At 35.5% G+C, this 15,485-nt stretch overlaps 1 protein-coding gene across 4 annotated transcripts in view; it reads left to right on the top strand.

The window, feature by feature from the left end:
* The window catches only part of arhgef7a (Rho guanine nucleotide exchange factor (GEF) 7a), a 33,059-nt gene extending 18,098 nt beyond the window's left edge, over positions 1-14,961 (top strand). The window contains exons 8-22 of one of the 4 annotated variants that reach the window (XM_056465120.1): positions 1,266-1,361; positions 5,151-5,273; positions 5,354-5,492; positions 5,580-5,639; positions 5,766-5,912; positions 7,585-7,671; positions 7,839-7,917; positions 8,014-8,153; positions 8,868-9,089; positions 11,079-11,172; positions 11,256-11,345; positions 13,541-13,640; positions 13,786-13,840; positions 13,956-14,101; positions 14,372-14,961. In XM_056465120.1, the coding sequence (XP_056321095.1) occupies positions 1,266-1,361; positions 5,151-5,273; positions 5,354-5,492; positions 5,580-5,639; positions 5,766-5,912; positions 7,585-7,671; positions 7,839-7,917; positions 8,014-8,153; positions 8,868-9,089; positions 11,079-11,172; positions 11,256-11,345; positions 13,541-13,640; positions 13,786-13,840; positions 13,956-14,078 (1,555 nt within the window). In that variant the 3' untranslated portion in view covers positions 14,079-14,101; positions 14,372-14,961. Of the gene's footprint in view, positions 1-1,265; positions 1,362-5,150; positions 5,274-5,353; positions 5,493-5,579; positions 5,640-5,765; positions 5,913-7,584; positions 7,672-7,838; positions 7,918-8,013; positions 8,154-8,867; positions 9,090-11,078; positions 11,173-11,255; positions 11,346-11,752; positions 13,128-13,540; positions 13,641-13,785; positions 13,841-13,955 lie in introns of those variants that run through there. The other 3 variants (XM_056465123.1, XM_056465119.1, XM_056465121.1) reach the window with 3 other exon arrangements.
* Positions 14,962-15,485: the final 524 nt, after the last annotated feature.

Genomic DNA, 15,485 nt, shown 5'->3' with positions numbered 1-15,485 from the left:
TAGACAGCTGATGCAGCTGCTCAGGACTTTTTGAAACTAGTGGTGAACAAATGCCAAATTCCTTCAGAGATGAGAGCTTTTATCAAAGTCTACATTTTAAACAGGTGGCAAGAGGAGTGGCATGCATTGGAAAATAAAAAAGTTTTTGAAATCTTTGATTTCAAGTGATTTTCAAGTGAGATTTGATCAAGTGATTTTTATCAGATGTCATATTGGACATACAAGTTTAACCCATGCCTTTTTGCTTAAAGATGAAGACCTCACTCAATGTTTGTACTGCTCAACTCCCCTTACTGTAAAACACATTTTACTGGACTGTCCTGCGTTTAATGATTCCAGAAGACTTTTTTTTTAATGAAATAAACTTTCTTAAGGACATTTTTAACAACATGTTATTATTAGATTAAAATTATGAGATTTTTAAAATTATGTATTAACACAAACAAATTAATTCATGAATTAAATAAGTTGTATTTAATTGTATATTTATTTTTAAAATGTTCTTGCCATGAAAATAGCCTTTGTTGCTGACATGGCAATAAAAATAAAAATTACATACATAGAAACACACACACACACACACACACACACACACACACACACACGCTTTCATAGACGACCTAGGATGTCAGAAATGTCTTTAATTTGATATTATTTTATTTAAAAGCTGATTATAAATTTTCAAATAAAAGTGGTTAGTATACAAATATTCCTCGTAGTTTCCATTTAAGGTGGTAAAAATTACATTTCTTATAACGATTTCATTATTTTCTCTGCATAGTGCTGTACATTTTTGTTCATTTAATATGATTATACAAAAAATTTTTTGATAAAATGTGAAGTTTACTTATCCCCTCAAGTTTACTTATTGTCATTAGTTCAGACAAAAATTCCAATTTGCTGTTATTTAATGTTATTTTTGTCACCCACAAATGAGCATTTACTTACCATTTGCTGATCCTTAATGGTTCAAAATCTTTCTTTTTCTTCTTTTAGTTTATTTCTCTCTTGAGTACACAAGAAGATATTTTGAAGATTGCTGCAAACTGGTAGCCTTTGAATTCCATGGTAGGAAATAAAAATACTATGTATTTTTGAATACCAGAAGTGGATGGCTACCAGTTTACAATATCCTTCATCTTTTGTGTTTAACAGTAAAAAAGAGACTAAAATAGGTTTTGAACAAGTGGAGATTGAGAAAATGACAGTTTAAAGTTGTTGGATGAACTGCCTTTTTTTCTAACAGTTGTCGTTGTTTCTGTTAGACTGAGCCCTGCAGATGTAAGTGTCATTCTCGGGAACCTGGAGGAGATCAGCACTTTCCAGCAGACTCTGGTCCAGTCACTGGAGGACCTCACCAAGTGAGTTTCATTCTAACCATGAGCTGCTGTGTGATTCCTGGCTTTGATCTTAAGTAATTTACAACAGGAGCACTTAGTGAAACTGAGACTCAATCAAATGTATCAAGTTTCGACTTCTAGATGATGAAAATAGACCTGGGCAGTAACATAAACCTGAGGTCCATTAAAGTATACTCCGAGTTAAGGATCTAATGTTTAAACTGACCTCTAGTGGCAAGTTTTCAACATAAGTATAATAAATTATACTTCTTATTAGAGAAAGCAAATTGAACATATTTATTCAAATTAATGTTATTTGTTTTGTTTTTTAATAATAAAAGTATTAGACTTAAAGGGTTAGTTCACCCAAAAATGAAAAATTTGACATCATTTACTCACCCTTCACTTGACACAAACCTGTTTGAGTTTCTTTCTTCTATCGTATGCTAAAGAACATTATCTGAAAAAAAGCTGAAAACCTGTAACCACTGACTTCCATAGTATTTGATTTTCCTACTATGGAAGTCGATGGTTACAGGTTTACAGCTTTCTTCAGAATATATTCTTTCATGTTCAGCAGAAAAAAGAAACTCATGAAGGTTTGCTGCCCTGTTGAGACCTGTTTGGTGAATACAAAATTATCTTACTTAAACTTGTACTTTATTACGTTTCTAAAACCAAAAATGGTATCACAGCAAAGACTGAAATGACCCTACCATTCAAGTTTGGGATCGCTAATAGATTTCATAAATAAAAAAATGGAAATCTTTCTGTCATTCTTTGTTGCTTTCTTTATTACTTAATGCATATTTGCTGAATTAAATATAATAGTCTTTGTTTAGTAATGAAATAAATTCAAAAATAAACTTTTGTAAGTGTATTTGCAAAATAAGGTTTAAATGGAGTCTGTACGTTTAAACTGTTTAGGGAAAAAACTAGAGCTGCACAAAATATTGTTTGAGCATCGATATCGTAATGTGTGTGTGCTCAATAGTCACATCACAGGATATACAATGTTGAGTTGGGATTATAGTTGTCCAAAAAACATAGGTTAAACACACTAGAATTGTGGAGACACTGCGGAATTGAACCACAATATGAAAATAAATTCGAACCAAAAAAACATTGGGGTGTATTGAGAAATCTAGGTTATTCAAATGCTAAAAGTAAGAAATAATCTAGAATTAACTTAAAGGTAGAAGACAAATTATTAGTTAATCCAAAGGATATTGCTGAATCTTTTAATCAGTATTTTATATTGTTAGCAAAAAAATTATGTGGTCAGCTTCCAGGGCAACCAGCTATTTACAATGAAGATAGAGTGATTTCTTTTTATAGACAACGGGATATTTTTCCATATTCTTTTAGTTTGAGACAGGTTACAGAAAGTGAAGTTTTAAAAATTATTAGCGAGTTAAAACTAAATAAGGCTCCTGGAATTGATAATATTCCTGAAAGATTTTTTAAAGACTCTGTTAAAGTTATTGCCCCCTTGGTATCACATATTTTAAATTTATCTATTGAACAAGGAAAAATACCATGTGATTTTAAAAGTGCTAGAGTTATACCATTATATAAAAAATGATGCAAGTTAGATATGATTAATTACAGACCTGTTTCAATCTTGGGGGGGGATGTCTAAAATTCTGGAAAAAATTGTACATGAACAGATAGTCAGCTATATTAGTAAAAAACATATTTTGTATGAGTTACAGTCAGGCTTTAGAGCATTACATTCCACCGAGACATGCATATTACATATGACTGATAAAATACGGAGAGCTGTAGATGGCGGCAAATATTGTGGAATGGTGCTGCTTGACCTTCAGAAGGCTTTTGACACTGTAGACCATCAAATTTTATTATATAAATTAAAGGCAATTGGGTTTGATAAAGCGTCTCTAAAGTGGATTCAGTCCTATCTGCATGATAGAAGCCAGAGAGTTGACATAAAGGGTATATTATCTACTCCCTTATCAATTAATTGTGGAGTTCCTCAAGGAAGTATTTTAGGTCCTTTATTTTTTCTTTTATATATTAATGATTTAAAAATAGCATGTTCAGAGGAACTCTATCTCTATGCTGATGATGCCGCAATTTTAGTATCTCATCAAGACAAAAGGGCCCTGGAAGAAATCATGAGTTCCCAGTTAAAAAGTGTGTATAACTGGTTTATAGACAATAAACTTTCTTTGCACATAGGTAAGACAGAAGCTCTTTTATTTGCTTCAAGAGTGAAATTAAAGAAAGATGATAGTTTTGTAGTTAGGATTAATGAATTGAAAATAGAGTCGAAAAATGTTATAAATTATTTGGGATGTTTAATAGATAATAAATTATGAGGTGATGCTATGGCAAGAAAGGTTTTTACGAAGATATGTGGAAAAATTAGGTTTTTAGCAAGGCAAGCTGATCTGTTGGATGTTCATTCTTTAAAATTGATGTCAGGAGCTTTAATTCAACCCCATTTTGATTATGCTACCTTTTTTTGGTATAGTAGCTGCTCACAGATTATGAAGGAAAAATTGCAAAAGGCACAAAATAAATTAGTACGAATAATTTTAAAAACTCATCCTAGAGCACATTTGCACAAAGAGTCTTTTAAAAAATTAGGCATGTTAACTGTTAGTAAGAGAGTATGTTTTTTAAAACTGGGAATGGTACGTAAAATGTTTAATAATGTGGTTCCTAGTTATTTGGTAAACTATTTTCAAATGGTGAGGCAACAGCATTCATATAGTACTAGGAGTTGGGATTTTAATATTTGTTTATTTAAATTTAGAAGTCTAGTGGGGAAAATATGTTTTTATATACAAGTGCAATCATGTGGAACAAATTACCAAAATCCATCAAGGAAATAAAAGATTTAAGGAGGTTCAAAAAAGTAATCAAAAGATGGTTGTTTGACGAGGATAATATGTTACTGGATTGCGTATAGGGTTGTAGCTGGAAGGCCACTCGCTGCATGGGACGTATGTTGGATAAGTTGATGGTGCGTTCCGCTGTGGCGATCCCTGATTGATAGAGGGACTAAGCCGAAAAGAAAAATTCATGAATGAAGGAATGTATTTGTGAATTATTTTGTTCCCGTTTTAAAAATGTATGAGGTACTGTCTGTTTTATGCATCATCGGTATTTTAACAGCGAGGACCACAATGGAAACAAGCCCAGGGCTTTATTGTGTTTTTATCCTCGACAGTTTTTATTTCAAAATGTATGGGATACTTGTACAGCTTGTCTAAAATCTGTCAAATAAAATTCAATTCAAAATTCAATTCAATAAGGTGAAGCTTCATCATCTGCATGTGTTTTTGGGGCCAGTGGCTGTGTGAGCATTTTAAGGGAGTTCAAAGCATTTTAGTTGTGCCTAAAGTAGTGTAAACAGATGCATTTTATTGAATAATTTATATGATGAAGACTATGCAGTGTTATTTTACATTTTTATTCAGTATATAAATACAGTTTTAATTTAGGATTTGTTTCTTGCAATCAGTATTTAGTAAATATACTGCAAGTTAAAATGTAGGCAATGTTACTGGTTGAAACCTAAAGTGGTGATGAGGTCTTAATGTGTTCAAAGAGTCTTAAAAAGGTCTTAAAGGGTATTGAATTTCAGTCTCTGATAACCGTATATATACCCTGTATGTAAGTCATCTGGTGAAATTGTATTTATATCGCAATATATATTGCAGAGAAAAAAAATATTGCAATGTCAAATTTTTCAAATATCTTTCAGCCCTGGAAGAAACCCAAACTCAAGCAGAATGTAGTAGTATTTGTACTCATTTTCCTCAATGTTGTATGATTCAGGCTTCCAGAGCTGCAGCAGAAGGTGGGAGGCTTCTTCCTCAACCTCATGCCTCAGATGAGGTCTCTTAATGTGTCTTACTGCTCCAACCATCCGTCGACAGTCAATGTTCTCACCTTTCACAGGTATGCCACTGTGCTCTGATTTCACACACAGACCCTCCTCTGGTGTAATAAGGGTTAATGTCTCATTTCTGTCCCCGCAGTGAAGAACTTGGGGAGTTCATGGAGGGCAGGGGTGCATCTGTACCCGGTATTCTCACACTAACCTCTGGCCTCAGCAAACCCTTCATGAGACTGGACAGATATCCCACATTACTGAAAGAGCTGGAGAGACACATGGAGGTAGAAGGGAACGGGAGAGAGAGAATCTGAGTTTCTGTGGAGCTTTAAAGATTATCAGCATTTCACTATGTCTATGTCTTCTTTCAGGAGGGTCATCCAGACAGGACGGAAATTCAAAAATGTATGACCGCCTTCAAGAATCTATCTGTGAGTGTCAACTGTGCCTAGTTAACTAAAGCAGACTGGTGTCCTGTGGTTTTGCTGCTTCAGTTTGGTATGCCCTTTTCTATGGCTGCCAGTTTTTTTAATGTATTGTCTTGCTGTGGTTTACAGGCACAGTGTCAGGAGGTGCGGAAACGCAAGGAGCTGGAGCTTCAGATACTGGCAGAGACCATTCGTCTGTGGGAGGGCGAGGACATCAAGACTTTGGGTTCAGTGCTGTATATGAGTCAGGCTATGGTACAGAACCACGGTTGTGAGGTGAGACAGCATCACATCTACTTATTTGACCAATACAAGGCAATTAAAGTCAGCATGAAATTTCATTGTCTTTTTCTAAATTCAGGGCTTATATTATTGTAGGATTGGGTTTTATATTTATATAAACAAACGCATATAATAATTTAGCCTCTTACAGTATGAACAATTTGTTTATGTATGTTTGCTGCAAATTTGACTTCATTTTAGTCATCTGAATAGAGTGGTGCAAAAATGACCTTAAAACCTGGAAGAATAATTTGCTTTGGGTTCCTTCAAGGTTTCCTTATGGGGTTTTATAATGGCTTATGAGGAAACTACTGTCTGTGGTAATAATACAGATTTGCACCCCAAATGTTCATATTTACTTATTACAAAACTTTTTATTAATACTGTATTATTATTTGTTTCATTACAAATAAAATTGTATTAAATGTTTATTAAAATGCACATAGTAGCTTCAAAATTCATGTTTTGACATGAGTATGTGTAATTTTCATAACAGGGCAAAACCTTAAAGTATCACGAGATTTTTAAAGGGCACCTATGATGAAAATCACCTTTTGTAAGCGGTTTGGACATAACTGTGTGTAGGTATAGTGTGTCCACAGTCATAATAGAGTTATATAAAGAATATAAGTCTCTTTTTTAACATTTCCTGATGTTAAAATCCAAAGGATCTAAATCCTTCCCATTTTGAGGCCCACCACAACGTAACGTAGGAGTGCGGTTTCCCAGCTCACCGAATTGATTGACAGCCGAGTATTAACATGTCTCTGTAGTATATCATATATCAACAAGACAGGACGTGCGCAAAGCAACCGGGATTAAAAGATCTGTTCAGCTCTCTGTGATCATCAATCATAATCAAATATGATCAGGTATGAGTGTAACAAGTTTAAAACGTTTTTAAAACCGTGCATGTTTGTAACGTATTACAGTGATTTTACTGTTTTTTATTTCATCACCACAGCCGCATGTCAGTACAAATATAAAAGAAAATGCTTCAATGCCGGTTTGTGGACCTTAAATCGGGTTTATTTTGCATATTAACATAACAGATGTCTATACAGCTGTGGATATTACGTGTATCCTGTCACATTTGCCGTGCAAAAACAATGCAAAGCTAAAAGTGCACGCTATGTGTGTGTCTGCTTTGAGAGTGTGCATGCGTGAACATTCCAACTCCACGACAAATACATCAAATAATAATTAGGAAAGTTTTTTTTACTCTAGTATTTCTTACAAACGTTACGTGAGATCTGCTTCCTTCATGTCTGCCACTGTGCTGTTTATCTGACGCAGCTGAGGTGGAGATTGAGGCACACTGACAGGCACGTGGGAACGGTGGACGGGGAGAACTAGCATTTAAGGCACAGGCAACAAAAACAGCTACATTGTGTTCAGAGCAGAAAATTCCAATATTCTGAAAGATAAAATAAATAATCTGATGAGTGTTTTGAGATGAAACTTTACAGACACATTCTGGAGACACAAAAGACTTATCTTAAATCTTGAAAAATGGGTAAAATAGGTGTTCTTTAAAGGCAAAAACTAAGAAAAAAATTGTTTTTGAATAATAATATTGCAGATAATTGTCAATTTTTCAGTTCTAACTTCCAGTTACTGTCTCTGTGTTTTATCGATATACATATAATTATTCATTTTTTTCCAGGAGAAGAATGAGCGTTACCTTTTGCTATTTCCTCATGTTTTGCTCATCCTGTCTGCCAGTCCAAGGATGAGTGGCTTCATCTACCAGGTCAGAAAGCAGCTGCTGTCAGAACTGATTACTACACAGCCAAATAAATCTCAATGTCCCACTCCACCACTCTCTAAAATCCACTCAAACCACAGACTTTCAAAACGCATGCGAAAAGGCACTTGTGCCTCCAGCACAAAGAGAAACGTCTGCTTTGTTTTTCTCAGGGCAAGCTACCTTTGAGTGGGATGACTGTGACCCCATTAGAAGACTGTGAGAGTCATAAAAATGCTTTTGAGCTCTCGGGTGAGAACACGCTGACTCATATTTTTTTACACAATCAAGTGTTTTTGATCATTCGTGGTCTTTCTTTGACTGTGCTTGTACCTTTTCCTCCAATAGGAAGCATGTTTGAGAGGCTTCAGGTGATCTGCTATAACAAGCAGGATTTCCACGACTGGCTTGAGCATCTGAACCGACAGACGAAACACACCACCATGGCAGCACCCAGCATGAAACCCCTCACTGTCCCCTGCCACACAGTGAGTCGCCTAGTTATCATCGCATCTGAAAAACATGCATAGTATTTACATAATTGTAAATAAAAGTAGTACAGACTTGACAAATTTACAATTTTATTATTTGTTCTGACAGTTTTAATAACCCATAATTGAAAATAAGCTGTTATCATCCGATATGTAGGTGACGGTTTTTTCTTCAGTAGAGCATTAAACAAGATCTTTAGCTGAAACAGTGGTCTTTGGGGATTTAAAAAAATGCAAAGGCATCTTTAATTCGAAAGTCGAAACAAAATTAAACACTTCATTAAAATAAATACACATGGCTCCTGGCAATACATTGAGGTCTTATGAACTGAAACGATCAGTCTGTACAAGAACATTATATTCTTAATAGAATATATTACACAACTAACAACATTATAACAATTTAAATGTTTTTGCACACGCTGATCATTTCGCTTCATCAATAATAATTAGTTTAATCTTAAAGTGCCAGTAGCCTTTGACTTGCATTTATGGATCAATCTAAAACTCTTCTTTAATGTTGTTCTGAAGAAAGAAAAAAAAATCACCTATTGTACACATCGGATGGCCAAAAATAACAGCAAATTACATTTTACTCAGAGACCTATGACTTCAAATCAAGGGTGATATTTATTTTTTCCTTTCTTTTGATTTTAGTGTGAAATGTGGCCTAATAATATTAACTTGACTATCAAAATCTTACTCCTCTAGCTCCCGTCTCACCCTCTGACGCCCTCCAGACATGGAGAAAGCCGGGGCTTAACTGTTGCTCCTGCCTACCACACCCTACCGCACCCCTCCTCCCATGGTACCCCTCACAGCACTATGATGTGGGGCCCGCTGGAGCCCCCAAAAACCCAGAAGCCCTGGAGCCTGAGCTGCTTGCGTCCAGCACCTCCACTCAGGCCCTCAGCTGCTCTCTGCTATAAAGAGGTATTGTAACTTCCACTTACAAATTTAATATTAGATATACAAATATTATAATAAAATGTAAAAAAGTATTACTTTCTAACATTTCCTTTGATATAGTAGTCACAATTCTTAAGCTAACTAAATGTCTACTCTTTTAGAGCTCTGTTAAGGTTCCCACATACATTTGCATCCTTCAGTTATGTTTAAAAAAGTTGAAATATGGAAGATAATGTTAGTAAACATCCTGATTCCACCCACCCTGCTGATAAAGGTTATTTCTGAACATGATAGCTTGATTTAAGTATTAACGCCATAACCTAATAGGTTATGTATTAGCTATTTATTTAACCCCTGCCAAAGGGCTTCCATAACCAATAAATGCCCTGCATGAACACATGTCAAGATGAATTTACTTTTCTATGTTTCTGAAAGATACAGTTAAATCAAATGAGTGAGTATGAGCTGACGTGCTGAAATGTCAATCACCTGTCACTTAGTGATGATCACTTTAAACCATTACGTCCTATGACTTTTTAGGCCTCATTGTGTTCATTTAAGCTATTTTTAGAGACCAGAGGCCACTAATATCAAACCACAAGAGCATAACTTTGCTTTGAGAAGTGGGGGGACACAAAATAGGGATTTCAAATCCCTTTTCCTGCATTTACATACATTTTGGTACAGTGGTGATTAAAAAAATCCAGGAAATTATAAAGAATTTTTTTAAATTTCAAACTAGCTTGAAAAAAACAAAATCAAAGACATCCATCAAACTGCAGGTTTTTAGAATAGAAACTGTTGAATCACTATTTCTTAGTCAGTAGTTCTTAGTCTGATCTTCTATCAGTAGCAGATAGACAGCAGCAAAGTTTATTCATTCATTTTCTTTTCAGCTTAGTCCCTTTATTAATCAGGGGTCACCACAGCGGAATGAACCGCCAACTTATCCAGCATATGTTTTACGCTGTGGATGCCCTTCCAGCTGCAACCCAGTACTGGGAAACACCTATACACACTCATTCACACACATACACTACGGCCAGTTTAGCTTATTCAATTCACCTATAGCGCATGTCTTTGGACTTGTGGGGGAAACCGGAGGAAACCCATGCCAACACAAGGAGAACATGCAAACTCCAAACAGAAATGCCAACTGACCCAGCTGAGGCTCGAATCAGCAATCTTGTTGTGAGGCTACAGCGCTACCCTCTGCGCCATCGTGTCGCCCACAGCAGCAAAATGAATACGTTTAATTAAATGAAAATGATTATTTGACATTTTTAACTGTATTTCATGCATAAGTTAATATTACATTTTTACAAATTCAAATATTACATTCCTGTTGCTAATTTTGTGTACAGCAAAAACACCCAAAGGTTAGGCTGACATCAACAGGTATAGACCGATTGTGTCTGACAGAAAATTTGGCTGTCCTGGCCTCAGCTAATATACTGAATCTCCCAACTCACATCTTTCTTATTTTCATCCATGATGACATTATAGTCATCTATGTTTCACTGTAAACAGGAATTTGAAAAGTGTGGGGGACATGTACCCCTTGTATCCTCAGTGAAAACCTGATCCATGTCTGAGGCACTTGTCAAAGTTTTAGACCTGGTCAGACATCTGTTTTCTGATCTACGTCACGACCCACAAAGACCTAAAGTTTCTACTGTAAAGCAGCTCTTTAGTGTGTTTATGATTTTACTGTCAATTTACCACAACATACTGAAAATAAATGAATCGGAGAACATTTCCATATCAGCGAAAGTAGAGCCTCAGAGCCACAACTACCTATAGCATAATCACCAGGAACTAATGATAGTTTGAGGGCATTTACCAGTTAGAGAGGCGTTTTTTTCTGAGAGGGTGATTTGTCAAGGTGTTTAAAATTCCAAACAAACTTCATTTTGGCCTGGTTTTATTCAAAAAGATGCTTGAAGTATATTGTGGCCTTAACTCCTTTTTACATTCCTCTGTGTGATTTTTCACTTTCTTTCCTTCCTTTAGGACCTCAGTAAAAGCCCCAAGACTATGAAGAAGCTGCTGCCCAAGAGAAAGCCTGAGAGGAAGCCGTCTGACGAGGAGTTTGCACTGAGGAAGAGTAAGACCGATGGTTTAATAAGGTTATTGGTATCAATAGTTTCTGAAAGATTGCAAGTCTAACGTAACCTCTGACCCGTGCAGGTACTGTAGCTCTAGAGGAGGATGCTCAGATCCTGAAAGTGATCGAGGCCTACTGCACGAGTGCCAAAACCAGACAAACGCTCAACTCAAGTAAGTCATGTCCACGGCCCCGCACACATCCGTCTCTTTTCCTCTAAGACATTCCTCATTCATATCTACTTTTCTATGTGTTAACATAGAAGTCTTAAAAACTGAAGTCTTGATCTTAACAAGGTTTTTCCTGGATTTCTTATAACAATGTCCTCTCTCTTTTTTCCTCATCATTACTTAATGTTCATTTGTCATAACCCCATTCCCTATGTTTTCATTACAACATCTTCATGCATCTTTTATTTTTATTTGAAAAACATATTCATTTTCTCTGGTTATTATTGGTTCTTTCATCTATGTGGTCGGCCCCATTTTATTTCCTTCCACCTCCATTTGCAATCCTCCCTTCCCCCATTCATTCATATGATTTACCGCCCCTCTCATCCGTGACCGGACGGCCTCCTCAGCATGGCAAGGCACTGATCTCATGCACAACCACGTTTTGGATCAATCCAGCGCGGATTCTCTGGGCCGCCGTAGCAGTATCTCGAGGCCCGAGGCCACTTCTGACCTCTCAGAGGACTCTGACTATGACAGTATATGGACGGCCCACAGTTACAGGATGGGCTCTGTTACCCGTAAGAGCTCCTACATCTCCCACCAAAATTAATCTCCCCTCACTACTATTTCAAATGATATTTATTTGAAACTATTTATTTATTTATTTGATGCCCTGTCATGATGCATATTTATTTTGTTCATTTTTATATTTATTTATTTATCTATCAGTGTTGTTTTAATCACACCTCATCATTTTCTGCATATATACTGTATGCACTTTCCCAAAGCAGTTCCCTGTTGCCTTGACATCTCAACTCCCAAGAACCACCAACCTCACACAACCTTTTTTTTAACGTTGTTTGCATCGCATACAGTATTTATTTAAGTGTCCTTTAAAAATGTTTGTATTCCTTCATTCCCTGAAGTATTGAATTATTAACGCTGTTGAAGGTATAATGCACTCAGAAGGCAACATGGAGAGATTCTGCTGTAAAAAGGAGAAAAGATTATAAATCTCTTACAATGTCTGTAAATATTAGAGTATTGTCATTCATCTGAAATATGTGGTATTTACTTGGACTCTGTTTACTGAATGTGACGATTAGATTGAGCTGAATAAATGAGTTCATGAAATTCATATTTATGGATCTCAGATGGCACCTCGGACAGTATTACTGAGGACGTTTTGTTGATAATTGTGTGACATAAATGTATTTATTTTCAATTTGTAAATGTATTTTGGACTTTTTGTATGCTTGTATCTAACATGTAAGTTTACAGTGGTGTCTATAGTGAAAAGTATGGAAGTTTACAAAAAAAGGTTGACTTTAATGTTGGTTGAAATTCTATTCCATTTAAATCAGGTGTGTGGATGGTACTAGTCAATAGTTCCTCACCATTTAATCAAGACTCTGTCAAAGCCTCAGTGTTTGATGCTTTTCTCTTATGTATGACTCGTTTCTGAGACGAAGAAAGCCGACTTGCCAATTATTTCAAGAATGACAGAGTATAGTTCCTCTTGTTATGTGATTCCTTGTGACCAAGTTCTATTCTGTGGTTCAAAAAATATATGAACAAGAACAAAATGTGAATATTTACTACTTTTTTTTGTCGGTTGTTTCATGCAGATATTCTTAAAATCGCTCAACGGAGATACTTAAGTGATGTTTACGTGGTTTGAAGACATTAATGTGTTTGTTATATATATGCAGAGTCAAATATATGACAACATGCCACAAACATTGTAATATACATTTGAAATAAATCTTGGGTTGTTTTGTACAGTATGTTTATCCTTTCAGGAATTGATCTCTTGGAGCAAAATGTGTTCCTTTTCATCGAATGTTTTTTGACTTTTGTTTGGTTTTATTTAGCGGTTTTTATTGTTATTTTTTTGTACCGGTTTTGTTTACAGGTGTTTATTTTTGTGTGGTTGAGGAAAGTTTCAGTTTTACCACCCTTCAAGAAACCCCTTGGTCCTTTTTTTTTTTTCTTCTTCTGAATGTTTTTATTTTCCTTGGATGATCCCTCTCTGCATGACTAACTCCTGTCTCACTCACGCACAGTCCTGTGTAAGTTTGATCAAGTCCAAACCATTTTTTGGGGGGCACAGTGGTCCTGTACTAAGCTAATCGATCAGTCCAACTAAACTAAACCAGCTGAAATCAATTTGCGGGGCTTCTCTTTTGAAACAGGACAGTGGAAAGATGCCAGTCCAGCATTGATAGTTCCTGGCGACGAGAAGTTCAGTGTAGACGAGTTGAAGAGTAACGGTCAGACTCTTCTAGAGGAGAAGTAAGACATATTTGTCATACATATTTGTCCACCCTCAGAACAGGCTTTATAATGTCTGTAAGATGGTTGTTTGTCGAGGGAACACATTCAAGAGCTTATGCTTTTAAAAGTATTTAATGACATGAAATATTCAATTTTTTCTTAGGAGCCTTGTGGATGTTGTTTACGCTCTGAGAGATGAGGTACAAGAACTTAAACAGGTGAGCGTTGAGAGGGCTCTATGATGTTTTTTAATTATAAATGTGTAATAACATAGAAAATAATAATATATGTTCATTCCTGTTTCCTAGTTAACTGATTTTAACCTTTCAACAGGACTATAAAAAAATAAAGAAATCCTTGGAGGAAGAACAGAGAGCCCGGAAAGATTTGGAGAAGATAGTTAAAAAAATGCTTAAGAATATGAATGATCCTTCTTGGGATGAGACCAATTTATGATATTAGCTGCCCTCATGCTACAGGTTTGTTATTTTAAACTGGATAAATGACCTGGAAGTCCTTATAGGTCATATAAATCGTACTTTTTCACAGACATGAGTTAATATGAGTCTGCAGTAGCATAAGGATGTTACGTATTTGACCTAATGCGGCTCAAATTACTATTGAAATCACATCGTTTTCTAATGAAAATGTAACGAAATTGAAAACCACTAATTTTATTGCTTAACAATCATGATTGCATCAGGCGACAGGAATGTTACTTGTTGAATTTGTCTTCCACCTGATGTTAGGTGCTGAGAAGGACAGTTCCACAGTCATTTTGGGATCATGTTTTCCTACAAAATTACCTTTATCGCTACAAAGATTCAAGAGATCGTCAGATTTTACAGGTACATGTGGTTTTTAAATGGCTTTTATTGAGATGCACACTGATTTCAGATTTTTGAATCTGTGAATACTTTCATGATGTGAACTTTCTCCATTCCATTATTGTTTACATGTAATGCAGATGTTGATATTTAATCATTATTTCAACAGTGTGTGCAAACAGCAAAGCAAGAGCCGCACTATTTGTTGAATGTGGGACATGAAGCTTATATGTGTGTCAGTACATTTTTTTGGTGCCATTGTTACTCAAGCTGTGACGGGAATTCTGTATATCCATCATACCTGTGAAAAAAGCTTTAGTCCCCACAATCATTCCAGTTATGACTACATTGCAGTGTCATTTATATTTTGCGTGACCAAAGCATAAGCCAACCTTTTATTTATGAACTTCACTATCTGTGACTTTATACTGTACTTGACATTTATTCTTTAAAGCTCTTACAAAATAACCTCATCTGAATTCATGTAGGATATTTATTTAGTGTTCTTAATCTCAGATCCATGTTACTGTAAATTAATTCTGTAAATAAAGACAGTTTATTTGCTTTTTCGGTTGCATCTGTTCAGTTTAAATGGAAAATTACTAAACTTGATTATACACTTGCGATATGTGGGTCATAGACAAGACATTTTGGTCTTTTGCATTAGATGAAATTTACTTGAGTCATTTATTAACAATTATATAAGATAGTATATTGACTTAAATAGTTTGTTTGTATGGCATCAAATGATTCTTGTTCTAAATAAGCCTGACAAGATTATTTAATAAAAAAACTATTGTTCAGTGGTGGATAGAGTACTGAAAAATCATACTCAAGTAAAAGTACCGTTACTTGCCTAAAAATGTAGTGCAAGTAGAGTAAAAGTACCTGTTGTAAATATTACTCAAAGTATGAGTAAAAAGCAGACCTTTCAAAAGTACTCAGGAGTAGTGAGTGTTACGCTGTAAAAAGCTGATGCATTTACATGTAACTTGTGGATGTGTGTAAACGTAACATTCTGAAGTGCATTAAGTTA

This window comes from Danio aesculapii, chromosome 9 (assembly GCF_903798145.1).
Source record: "Danio aesculapii chromosome 9, fDanAes4.1, whole genome shotgun sequence".
NCBI lineage: Eukaryota > Metazoa > Chordata > Actinopteri > Cypriniformes > Danionidae > Danio > Danio aesculapii.
The sequence above is the reverse complement of the archived record's forward strand: the minus strand, read 5'-3'. Positions and strand labels throughout refer to the sequence as shown.